Source organism: Anopheles maculipalpis, chromosome 3RL (genome assembly GCF_943734695.1).
Source record: "Anopheles maculipalpis chromosome 3RL, idAnoMacuDA_375_x, whole genome shotgun sequence".
Lineage (NCBI taxonomy): Eukaryota > Metazoa > Arthropoda > Insecta > Diptera > Culicidae > Anopheles > Anopheles maculipalpis.
In genome coordinates, this window is record NC_064872.1 from 28,627,711 (window position 1) to 28,640,264 (window position 12,554).

The following is a 12,554-nucleotide window of genomic DNA, read 5'->3' on the forward strand; positions in this document are numbered from 1 at the left end:
CTCAGGGAAGCGATTCCTTGTTTTATGATATTATGATGGGATACTTTTCGACGCTAAGGCCCGACGCCAATCAAGGAGCACCATGCCACCATGCCATCCAATATTTAAAAACGCTTAAATGGAATGTCCTACCTTACCCGACCGTACAGCCCAGACCAGAAGGCGCCTTCTGATTATCATCTTTTTAAATATATCAAATATGCACGAACCTGTTTATTGTCTTGACACTGTGATTCTACATACAGCAGCTCACATTTCAAAAACACGTTTCTGCTCAGCCGTACGAATTTTGGCTGACCAAAATTTGAAATAATCGTACGACTGAGCAGTGATTTCATCCTCAAGCTGACACCAACCGAAGCCTGACTCCAGGCTTGTAGATTGAATCGGTCGTATACAGTTTAGTCATTATTTTTGTATCTCCTAGCATAATTTAGTAAAGAAGAGTATCATTAGCAAGAGGAACACGGCAAAAAAGAGTACCACTAAAATGGCTCGGGCTATACTGCTAAACCAATCCCCTGGTTGTATTTTGCTGCGATATCTCATATCAATGCGGCTACATTGAATTGAGCTATTGACAATTGGTACAGTATCAGTAGTAGAACTAATCGTTTTAGTCGAAGAGTGAATATGTAGATTCTACAATTGCGTACCCTGTACACCATTGCATGTCGGGTGAATTCTTCATTTGCTTTGCGTCCGGAGGGGACAGAGAAATGTCCTCACTTTCAGCGCGTACAGATAAACAGGAGAAGGAAATACACAAAATTTATACTTGCATTAGGGAAACAACACCGGCGTCCGAAAGCATCCATACTCACTTTCCAAATGTTTGGAACCATGCCCAGCAAAAAAGGCATGTACCATTTCCATGGAGTTTGGTAAGCATCAATTCTCACTTCCCAACCACTTCAAACCGTGTGGATCAAGAATCAGTATTTTTCAACCATTTTTCGATTGTTCCTTGGACTTTTTCGCCATCTCCTGGAACATCTCATACAAAACCATAAGACTCTCTTTGTTAGCCATGGCGGAGATGGGAGCTGATAGTTTAAATTAGCAGCAATGAGAAAGAAACAACCTCATGTATCGATGAATACCAGCAAATCAAAGAATATTGATTGTGAAACCCGGTAAACAGAGACCGCCAACAATATAGGACCAGTTAAAGGTCCACTTTTCAAATAGCTGATTTTTGATACTTTTTCTTCTAGGCATAACTTTACCAAATTTTGGTAGAGTGATCATTTGCAACTGAACTAAATATAGGATCTTTGTGTCCAAAAAATCACCAATGATGTTGTAATAATATAAAACCTGAAATCCAGACTCCGCACCGACTATCGTTCCCACCAGAGGCGGATCTTCCTAAAAGACGTACGGCCCTTCATCTGGAAAGGGGTCACCGAAGCCTAAGCACAAAACGAATTGACTGTCTTAAATACTGGTGGATCTGATGGATGGCTCACCGATTGCTGCCTCGAGAAAATTTACCCCTCCATTGAATTTCACTTTTATTTTCAGGTATTTTCTTATCAAATAAGCACAAAGCACACAATTATATGCACACGATGCAATACGGGCATTATGCAGCGCGTCTTCGAAACAGAAAACCGTCGACAGACTGTGAACGGAGTTTTCATCTATCGCTCATAAACGTTCGGACCAAAGGAAACGATGACAGATCACAGCTGACAGCCCTTTTTGTTTGTTTACGAATCAACGCCGCACATCAGCGCACTTTTCGCGATCTCCTGCACGGGTAATGAGCCGAAAGTTGTGCAAAATTACAAAACAAACCATCATACTCAATCCCATTCTATACTTTCAGCCATTATGAGGTTACGGAAACACTTTCTACCCCGCACACTGCAGGATGCCGTGGCGACCACATTCATGGCCGGTATCATACCGATAACGTTCTGGTTCGAGGTCTACGTTGCCATACCGGGCATACACGGGCCGGATTCGGTGTACAATTGGGTTCATTTCGTGCCCGCCGTACTGCTGCTGTTCAACGTCACCGCTCACATGCTAGCCACCATCCTCTGTGACACCAGCTGCTCGACCGAGCTGATACAGCTACCGGCGCCGAACGTGTCCAGTGCGGTGACCAGCGGTTTCGGTTCGAAATCGTGGCACCTTTGCGCAACGTGTGAATTTATCGCACCACCCCGTTCCTGGCACTGTACCAGCTGCCGGACGTGTATACTGAAGCGGGACCATCACTGTGTCTTTACCGGGTGTTGCATAGGGCACAAAAATCACCGCTATTTCATCATGTTCGTGGCGTACCTGTTCGTATCGACGCTGTACGCGAGCGTGCTGAACAATTACTTCCTCTGGTTTGTGCGGGGCGAAGAGTTCCGCAACTGGACGTCGCTGGTCAAGATTGTGTTCCCGCTCGCGATGCTGATGATCGACATTTCGGCCAAACAGTACTATCTGGTGATTTATCTGATCAACATGGTAGGTGTAATGTTTACCGGTGTGCTGCTGGTTTACCACGGACGCCTTATCCTAAGCGGAGCGGTTGTGCACGAACGAACGGCGCCGGAGTATGATATGGGTCGGGCGGAGAATATGCGAATGGTGCTCGGAAAGCGGTGGTACATTGCGTGGTTATCACCGTTCGTACAGAGCGAACTACCACACAATGGTGTCAACTGGGAAACGCTCCAAAAGCAGACGACTAAAAGTAAGTGAAGGACGGAAAGTATTGTACTGTACAAAAACCAAAGTACGCACAGAGCGACATAACCTGTTGAAGGTGGCCATTTTGTAGCATTTAAGTGATCGGTTTCACTAAAACCAATATTTCTTTTATTTTTTCTAAAACAAACAATTCGTCTCACTATGTTGGCTGTGTTTCACTGTTGTGAACGGTAATGAAAGAAATGTTCTGTTCCTACCCGGCAAATTCATGCTTTTCACTATATTGAGCAGATTCTTCTCACTATAGTGAGAAGCATGATTTTGTTCAATCTTAAAACAATATCTCACTTCTCACTATAGTGAGAAGTAGATTTGTTCCTAAGGGTACGTACTGCCTAACTGCTCTTTCCGTTAAGCCGGTTCCGGTTCCGCCACTCTATGTATATGTTTCTAATACAGTTTCATCTGACTAGCGTTTGGTCAAAAGGAAATCTCTTTACACAACTTACTTCGCCTCACACGAAATGGCACTGGCACAGTTATTGGACCATTTTCTGTCCATTAGAATACCATCTCTTCTGTATTTGATATCATACTGCTGGCACGGTTCGTACGCTGTAGCTGCAACAGTTCCCGTATCAGTGCGGCCTTTTCCCTCTCGAGTAGTGACAGCTTTTCGTTCTTCTGATTTATCTCTTCGCAAAGCTGATGATTTTGTTGCTTCAGATGATTAACCATTTCCGGTGGCTGTTGCTGATGCTGCTGCTGCAGATGATGAGCTTGCGAAGGTACCGACTGGTAACTGCCCGCAGAGGACGCGGCTGGTGGTGGAGGGACAGCCGGAGGGATGGAGGCTGTCGGTTGTGGTTGCGATGGACGTTGCTGATGAAGAGCACGCTGCTGATAGTGAGATGGAGCACCCAAGAAAGTGCCTGGGGGAAGAGGACGTAGGGCAAGGTTCATGTGCATTGGGAAACCGCCCCGTTCCCAGCTTTCGGCCAGCATCATAAGATGACGGTTCACCTCGAGAACACGCGCACGCTGGAGGTCTAAGCGTTCCTGTTGTGTTTCGGTCCACGTTTCCTGCAGAGAAAAAAAAAACGAGATGACACAGTTAGTCAACTGATTAAGCATAGGCGTACCAGAGGCCATTTTGACGAGGTCCCTTTGAGGATGCGTCTTTGAGGAGACCCTTTCGATAATGCCCCTTTGAGGCCCCTTCGACGAGGACTCTTTGAAGAGTCCTTTACATCAAGGCCCTTTGATGCCCTTTCGACGAGACCCCTTCCACAAGGCCTTTTCGACGAGGAACCTTGATCGAGATCCCTTGGTTGAGGTCCCTTTGAGAAGTCCTCTTCAACAAGGCTCCTTTGAGGCACCACCTCTTTGAAGCCTCTCCCCGAGGTCCCATGGGCAAGGCCACTTGGAAGAGGACACTTGAACGAGGCGTTTTTGAGGAGCATCCTTTGGGGAGGTCCCTTCGAAGAGGCCCTTGAAGGAGACCCCTTGAACAAGACCTCTTGCACGAGACCCCTTGGTTGGGACCCCTTCGGCGACGTTCCTCCGGCTTGGCATTTGGTCCCCTCTTACTTGAATAAGCAATAAACCCCAAAAGACCTCCCCGCTCCCCATAACCACTTAGTCCATTTAGCATTAGATTCGCCACTCATGCGTGCTCTCGAAAACAACGCGACATGTCATCAACCGAAACGTATTTAAGTTGAAATTGTTCGTAACGGAGCTACGAGCAATGAGTTAAATTAGCAAATCCTCAACTTCACCGGAAGCTATCAATTATTCCGTTCCACCATGAGGTTGCTCTCTAAATACACTCGTGCTAAAGGCTTGTAGAGGTAAATAAGGCGCCGGTAGTTAACTTTCCTCTCGCGCCACTAGGTAAACCGACAAAATCCATTAAAATATGGATGTAAACAAAAAACAAAAAAAATGGAGCAATTTCCTTCTTAAGAAGTTTGCATAGGCGAAAGCTGTGACCCGGGAAAAAGCCTCAAGCAAATCGTCGCACGCATATCGATTTATGAGACTGCATGCATCCGGGGTCGGTCACCTTCACTTACCATGTGTGATCCGGGACGGCCAAGGTATCGCATCTTTTCCTGCACGGTGGCCAGCTGCTTGTGGTACCATTCGCGAGCCCGTTCGACCGCTGTCAATCCCTGCAGTAGGATGTCCTTTTCCTGTTCGATCTGTTTCAAGCGTTTGAGCATGTTGTAGTCAACGCCGTTTTGAAGCGTATGCCGCCTAGGCTCACGGCGTCGCCCGGCTGCACCGGGAGATTTTTTCTGGTACAGTCCACCGGAGCTTAACCGGGCTCCGTCCAGCTGATTGATGGATTGTAGGGAAGGGGAGGAAGTGGAGAGATCCGTTTGTCCATCGGCGGAGCCACGCGCTAGTGACCGTAGTGTGCCTTTGGTTGGGTCTCCTTTATCGCCGCCCGCTTCTCCCATTAGCAGAGACATTTGCCAGTTTTGGAGCGCGTTCCGAATTTCTGCCTTATCGATGCTGGAACTAATTCCAATCGGGTGATGATGTTGATGCTGCTGCTGCGGCTGGGAATGGTGCTGATGGTGTTGGGAGTTTCGGTCCAGGTTTAAAGATACACGGGGCGGTTTCGGAGGACCAAACGCACCGGGTAGTATGATCGGTGGTGGCTCAAGATCAAGATCACCGTCAGGGCTTAGGAGCTGTGGCATGCTGAGCGTTTTTTGTGCTGGCATCGCATTGTTTGGTCGTACGGTGGCCGTATTGGTTGGTCCAGCGGTGCTCCAAGCTGGTGCTAAGGCAGGCAATTTATTCGTTCCAGAAACACCCGTGTCGAGATCGAGCAGTGGAGCTGATGGAGGTCGCGAGAGGGATAGTTTTGACATCGACACTTTCAGACCCGGATCATCGCGTGCCAAAGGGGAGGAGGATGTCGAATGTGAGATACCGTGTGCGACGGGTGACGCAGACAGTGGATTCGACTGGTTGCGCAACAAACAGATCTTGAGACCGCTGCAGAAGCGCTCGAATGAGAGAAGCCCGTTGGGGGGTGTTACCTTGCGCAGACTGTCGATGACTCCGCGCGGCAATCCCTTGGAACCGTCGTCCTGCCAGCGTTCCTCGATGTCGGCCAAGCGGACGAAACCTGTTTTGCTATCGTCCATGATGTCGAACAGTGTGCGCATGGCGGCTACGAACGCTTTCGGCAATCCGTCGCCATTCGGTTGCTGCTGCTGTTGATGATGCAGTTGGTGGTGATGATGATGATGATGTTGAAGATATGGACGATTATCCTGACCGGCTGAAGAAGGGTGCACCAGTGGACTGGAACTTGCCGTTGGAAGCACTGGAGCAAGAGGCTGTCCGGTGGATGACTGTTGTCGATGATACTGTTGTTGCTGCTGCTGCTGTTGATGCTGACGATGATTGTGCAGATGCGTCGCCATACCGGTTGCTGACATCGGTGCTGTGGCCGACGTAGGAATTGGCCGTTGTGCGCTCAGGGATAGTATGTTCTTTCGGTTGCGGTTGGACAGTGGGTCCATCGCTCACTCACGTTTCCTATCCTAGCGATCTTCGACTTCACTTGCCACTAACCACTTAGGTTTTCTGCTTCTTAATACACCAATCTCGAACCAACATCACGTACTACAGTGAAGGAGGGAGAGTGAGAGAGAAACTGATCCAGCACAGTGCGCAATTTGAACGCGCTTCAACCTGGGTCCGGTTTCTTGTTCTGCTTTCTTCATCCACAGCAACTCAGAGACGGCTAGAGTCCTTTTCTTGGTTGTTTATTTTGTTGCCAAACGACCTGGCACCCCTCAGAGTGGCTCTGATGCCTCAGGGCTATCGGTGCCTTTTCTTTCACTTCGAATCCTTCCACCGTTCCGAACAGGAACAGGTATTTTACACGGTAACTTTCAACTTTTGATCGCACATACACACAAGCTCTTGGATCCACTACTGTACTTATATTATTTTCACTTTTTCAAAATAAAAATAGAATACACTTTCTTCAAACTAAACGTTTCCAAATCAACCGTCAGATGTGATTTTAAAAAAGCCCTCTTCATGTTTCACCACACGTAACACACAAGATCACCTCAAGATCATCCAATTAACACTCCGCACAAGCGATCGATTTCAACTATTCACACCGCATAACCCTTTTTCTCATATGATCGTTACATTCGCTTCAAACCGTGCCACGAGCCAAATGCAAGACCCGTTGACAGAACCAAAAACAGCATCCGCCGTCGGTGAAGTCACGCGAGAGAATGCGTATACGCGCGGACGGAGACTCGCGCGTTAGTTTGAACTTTCCGTTTTTTTTTCGTTGTTTGGTTTTACTGTATGTGTATGTGTGTGTGTGTCTCTCCCACCACCAACAACAGCAGCAACAAACCAACCTTTCGAACTTGATTCCGAGAGTCCAAAATCGGTTCGGTAGGAGGTAAGCGTGGCAACCATGTGCACAAGCGAGAACAAACCTCACCCGTAAGCTGGCCGTCGAAATGGGACAGATTTGGCGGTAGGTAGGCTTTAAGGGGGAAGTGAAGGTGTAGAGGGATTCCCTTTTTGCTTGCCGTTGCTATACTGTGCTGTCCGCTCTACAGTGCTGCGCGGAATAGAAGCAGACGCAGGAAAAACAAGGGCTCTTTTGTTGGGAAAGGAAGATCCGTTAAGGATCTGGTGCAGAGCAGCGCAGGTCGGGGATGAGTAATTGTGGGTTTATAGTTTTAGGTAACTGAGGTGTAATGAGGAATATAATCCCTAAAGAAGGGTGTAAGATTGTGGCATGCTTGTTACAGCTTAATTGGATTAGACACTTCTCGAATGCTCAAGTCAACCTAAAGAGCCCTCAATTTTGCACCATTAATTCTAGAACCATATCTTCATTTTGATATTTTGAATATCAGGAATTCTGGTCACTTTCTTATTGGAGCCACTGTACAAACACATTTTTCGTTTGCTTCCACCTACATCTTTTCCCAAACGACCCTGGATGGTCATCCATCGGGTCGATCGCCAACCTAGCCGAGGCCATAAAACTGTGCGGACGCTACTCGGTAGGCATTGTGGTTAGCATAAAAATGCCATACATATGTGTTTGTGTCCGGGATTTCGCCCCCTCACATAGCGAAGCATTACAACAACCCCATCCCCCAGAGCTGGAGGAACTGGGGAAGGTATCAGAAGGAGGTGGTGGTGCGGAAATCTGTGCTTTGTTGTCGTTTTAAATCCCGCTAGGCCTTGCGAGTGATGGCGTTGGAGACAAAAACGTCATAAAATATACAGTTACACACACACACACGAACCGTTGGGCCTGCCGATTAGCTCCAACGCCGTCAGCCAAATGGCGCTTCAGTTGGAAGGTGAGATGACGGTAAGCGAAGCATAAAATCTATCTGATCGTTTCGTTTACCAGTATCAAACTACATACTACTCGGCGCCCCATTACTCGGAGGCGCACTTACGTAAGGATGGCTGGGGGTCCCCAGAGCTCGCAATTGTACGGTTGTTGTGTGCCCTTTGTTGTTTTTCTTTTTTCATTTGCATCGCTCAATTATGCTTCTGTTTATGTTATGCCAAAAGGGGCATGCGGGAATATGGCCCATGCTTACGAAAGCACAAGCGCTTTTTGAGCTTTCGGAACGGTTTGGCGAAACATGGTGTGAATTATGATCGGAAATTGCGATAAACGTTTTGTTTGCTTTTCTGAGATCGAGAGACGGAGAGTGAAGCAAACGAAGCAAAGAAATAGTGATTTGAATAATTAAACCAACTACGAAAAAAAATTCAAAACTAATGCCTAAAGAAGCTTTAAAAAATGGCGACCGAGCATGGCCGATCTACAGACCATCAGAAGGACATCATGCTTTGCAAATGCCTGCCTTATTTCGTGTTTTATTTTTGTCTTCCAAAAGCCTTGCATAGCGTCACATAGGACAGTCGAGCCGAGTTTTTTGAGCGAGAGAGGCCTGGTCGAGAGAAGCTGGCGCAATTCCTATATCAAAACTGGTTTTGCGACCATTACACCACCTCACTCCCTCTAGGTTCCCGAGATGGAGAGCATAAAATAAGCCTCCCCCTTCAGTCGAGTGATCCTCTTGTTAAGGGTGCAGATTGAGGCTTGGCCAAAGCTCCATCGGAATCCGGCGGGGAGATGGAAAGCAAAAACAGAACGTAACATGGTACGAACTGAAGGCCTTGCAGGCACGTGCACTTTAGCAGTTTTGCATGATTGTTTTTCTTCTTCTTAAGGAGCAGCAGTAAAGACATCCCGAGCAGTAGGCTATACTAAATGTCTTACGAGATGATCTGCGCAGAGATCAGATCGATCTACTGTTTGTGGTTGAAATTTAAATTATTTTCCTTTTAATTAATGGATAGAATAGTGAGATGCAGATCAGATGGAGCAGATGTGATGGGACATAAACCTACTTTTAAAAATAATAATTTTTTGATACTATTACTGATCATAAAATGGGATGATCGTGATGCTGGAAGCTAGTTTGCAACAACAATTCATGTAAGGGTGGGAAACTCATCATTGGATGTCAGGTTTTGCTCTACATGACAATACATTTGCTTTGTTTTGGGCCAAACAATGACTAAATTTAGTACGATGAAACAAAGACGTCATGCCACCATCAAACCACCTGCTACGAGAGCCGTTCGACTACCGTGACGACGACTACTCGTGACCATAGCAAAAGTCCACAGATATGTCCAGCGCGTACAACAGCGTCGCCTACGCGCTGATACTTGTGTAAAGTAAACGCGCTTCCGGTTTGTATATGGCCGCTCACGGTACGTCACGTGAAGCGTAACGGTGTTGACTCGTCGGCGGAGACGGAATTCGGCACCGATGAGCTACCCCGCGTCTACCAGCTGGACAACTTCTCACGATACTCATCCAGTCCACAGTCCACAGTGGAAAATGAAAGCGAATGAAATGTATCGTAAATCGCCAGCACCATTGTGTTCGATGAAAAGTGTGTCACCGACCGGCACGAATGCATTTTTCCCAGCCCGGTTCCCTCTCTTCGAGAGAAGGCGGTGGCGGCTTCGTTTCGTGCAGTGCTAAATTTGCAGTGCGCCACGGAAGTCTCTTTCGGGGAAGGAGGTAGGTTGAATGATTTATTCCGCTTGGACCTAGGGCTTTTCGCCAAGGTTATTTCGATACGGTAACCACGAATGAGTGTGTTGGGGTTTGGTGGACATGTTCCGGTTGGGTGGCTGATAGGAAATGGATTCTGTTATACGCGAGTGTGTATTTTTTACGGTGGTCGTATGAGAAGCGTTGGAATTGAATCGTTTCGGAAGTGTCGGAAACGGAACTAGCTTCTATTGCTGATCGTGTTCCGAATTAATAACTATCCATTCCAATATTTTGTCGATTTTTGTTAACAGGTTACTCTTGAAGTATGCTTATTACTTTACACTATTCATCTTGGATTAACGAATTGATAGATCATACCGGGAATGTAATGGTTTAATAGACTTTTTGAGGCTACACCCATTGTCCCATTGATAGAGCATTGTCGTCCGAGTCTCAATTTTATCCCGATCTTCCCAATCCCTAGGCTTCGCGGACATCATCGGACAAGCAGAGAATCAGTTGACGGCGATGATCTCGAGATGGTAGAGGAGTTCTTCGGACAACAACGTAAGTAGCGAAATCTGAAGATGCACTGCTCAGGAAAATCGTGTCTACTGCGGGCTGCACAAAATCTTGCGATCCAGAAGGCTTCAACAACACGAAATGCACGATATATCGCACACTGATACGTCTTCTAGTCCTCTACGGGTATGAATTCTGGACACTAACGGTCGGTGCTAAGGACTATCTTTGGCGGTATGTACGGGTAGGGCGTGTGATGAATGACGGTAATTATGAGCCTGAGGCACGTTATGAGGATGCCGGCCCCACCCAACGGCCCATTTGACATGACGCGTAGAGGAGCACAGTGAGCTTGTTGGCTGGATCCTTGACAAGGCTAAGAAGAAGAAGAAGAAGAATAGTCCATGCGTCGTTCGATAGTCACTCCTAACTGTGGAGGAACGGTTCAGATGAGATTTGAACTACAGTCCTGCTGTGTGAAGACCAGCTATCGCCTCTACCACCAGATCGCTCAATGTACAGCATTTAAACTTGTTTAAACGATGTCTGAAATTCAGGAGGATTAAGTTTTTAAGCTGTAGTGTCCGGTGTCATTCTAATGACGTGGTTCAAGCCTTGTGCACATGATTTGGAGCTTCGTCTCGAACGTAGCTTCGAAAGACAGTTTAAGACAGGGTTCTTGATTCAGAAATTTCAACGCTCCAACTCGTGAGCATATACTTCTGCTTGGCTTAACGAATTCTAAGGTCTCGCCGGCTATCGAATGGCTTACTAAACTAGCCGATACCACGTAGTGAGGATAGTCAGTCCTCACTACGGGGGGACTTTCCGGATGGAATTTGATCTCCGGTCCTGCCGTTTGAAGACCGGCACCGATGGAATATACTTGTAGGGAACGATCTCAAGACCAACCAACCAACCAACCAATTCAAGACCACCAAGATCTCAAGTGTAAAACATTCTTATTCAATTTTAATGTAACTAAGACTTCATCATACAATGTTTAAAAAAATTAATCTAGTTAGAAAATTATAATTAATTAATGGCTGATCTCAAAATACACCATGTTATAGCAACCTGGGCTTTTTTGTAGTAATTAGTGAAACTATAAATTATTCAAAAATTTAATATTTTTGGAGCAAAAAAAATAGTGGTTTCTGAAGTTAAATATCTTAACTGACAGGTAATTCTGAAGATTTTTTTTTCATTTTTTAATAAAAAATTCCACAATCTTAAAAAAAATTCGCGTTATCAATACTCGACTATTTAAAGGGAACGTCGGCTACACCAATACGGTCACGAACCGGTTTCTTACCAACCAAGCAGTTCGTATTTGATGATCAAACGCACACGCTTGCGCACCCTAAACGTAGCTTAAAATACTTTCCCCCCATTGCTTTGGACAGTCTTTGCCGAACATTCGCGTTGGAAGCAGAACTAGCAACAACCCCTGTGTGGAAAACAAAAAGCGTCAAACGTCATGGCACCGATTGTGTTGTACAGTACTCGCCGTACGCCGGCCGGCAGAGCCGTAGAATTGACGGCCAAGATGATTGGATTGGATCTGGACGTGCAGTACATCGATCTGACCAAGAAGGAGCAACTGACGCCCGAGTTCCTTAAGGTGAGATCGGTTTGAAATGGTGCCACATCCGCATCGTTCTCACTGTTGTATTTCTTTGTTTCAGATGAATCCAATGCACACGGTACCAACCGTAAATGATAATGGTGTTCCACTGTACGATAGCCATGCCATCATTATCTACCTGGTGTCCAAGTACGCGAAAGATGATAGTCTGTACCCGACGAAAGATTTGGTCAAGCAGGCAAACATCAACGCCCTGTTGCACTTCGAATCGGGCGTACTATTCGCTCGGCTACGCTGGATACTGGAGCCAGTGTTTTACTGGGGACAAACGGAAGTTCCGCAAGAGAAAATCGATTCGGTGCTGAAGGCGTACGAACTGCTTGAGGCCACACTGAAAACCGGCGGTACAGATTATCTCGTTGGCGATACGATCACGCTGGCGGACATCTCGGTCAGTACGTCGCTCAGTACGCTTAACGCACTGTTCCCGGCCGATGCCAACAAGTATCCGACGGTGCTGGCGTATCTTAAACGGCTTGAGCAAACACTGCCAAACTACAAAGAGATTAACACCGATCGTGCTAATGAAGCACTGCAGCTGTACAACCAGAAACTCGGCAAAGTCTAAAGTGTGGACAGGCACGCAATTTTTACCAGGCATAAAGAACTGATCGAAAA

At 46.6% G+C, this 12,554-nt stretch overlaps 3 protein-coding genes across 3 annotated transcripts in view; 2 read left to right on the forward strand and 1 right to left on the reverse strand.

Moving 5' to 3' along the window:
* The first annotated feature begins 1,819 nt into the window (after positions 1–1,819).
* Positions 1,820–2,738, forward strand: LOC126565161 (probable palmitoyltransferase ZDHHC24). Its single transcript, XM_050222309.1, has one exon. It carries the CDS (start codon positions 1,840–1,842, stop codon positions 2,707–2,709), a length of 870 nt encoding a protein of 289 aa, XP_050078266.1. The 5' UTR covers positions 1,820–1,839; the 3' UTR covers positions 2,710–2,738.
* A 481-nt stretch (positions 2,739–3,219) lies between these two features.
* LOC126564270 (suppressor APC domain-containing protein 2) lies at positions 3,220–6,206 on the reverse strand. Its single transcript, XM_050221272.1, has 2 exons — positions 4,737–6,206; positions 3,220–3,741 (listed from the first exon to the last, which is right to left on the reverse strand). The coding sequence occupies exons 1-2, from the start codon at positions 6,204–6,206 to the stop codon at positions 3,220–3,222; spliced, it is 1,992 nt and encodes a 663-aa protein (XP_050077229.1).
* A 5,544-nt stretch (positions 6,207–11,750) lies between these two features.
* LOC126565343 (glutathione S-transferase 1-like) overlaps positions 11,751–12,554 on the forward strand; it is a 190,646-nt gene continuing 189,842 nt past the window's right edge. The window contains exons 1-2 of the mRNA XM_050222516.1: positions 11,751–11,912; positions 11,977–12,505. Coding sequence (XP_050078473.1) covers positions 11,769–11,912; positions 11,977–12,504 — 672 coding nt within the window. The 5' untranslated portion in view covers positions 11,751–11,768 and the 3' untranslated portion in view covers position 12,505. The remainder of the gene's footprint in view (positions 11,913–11,976; positions 12,506–12,554) is intronic.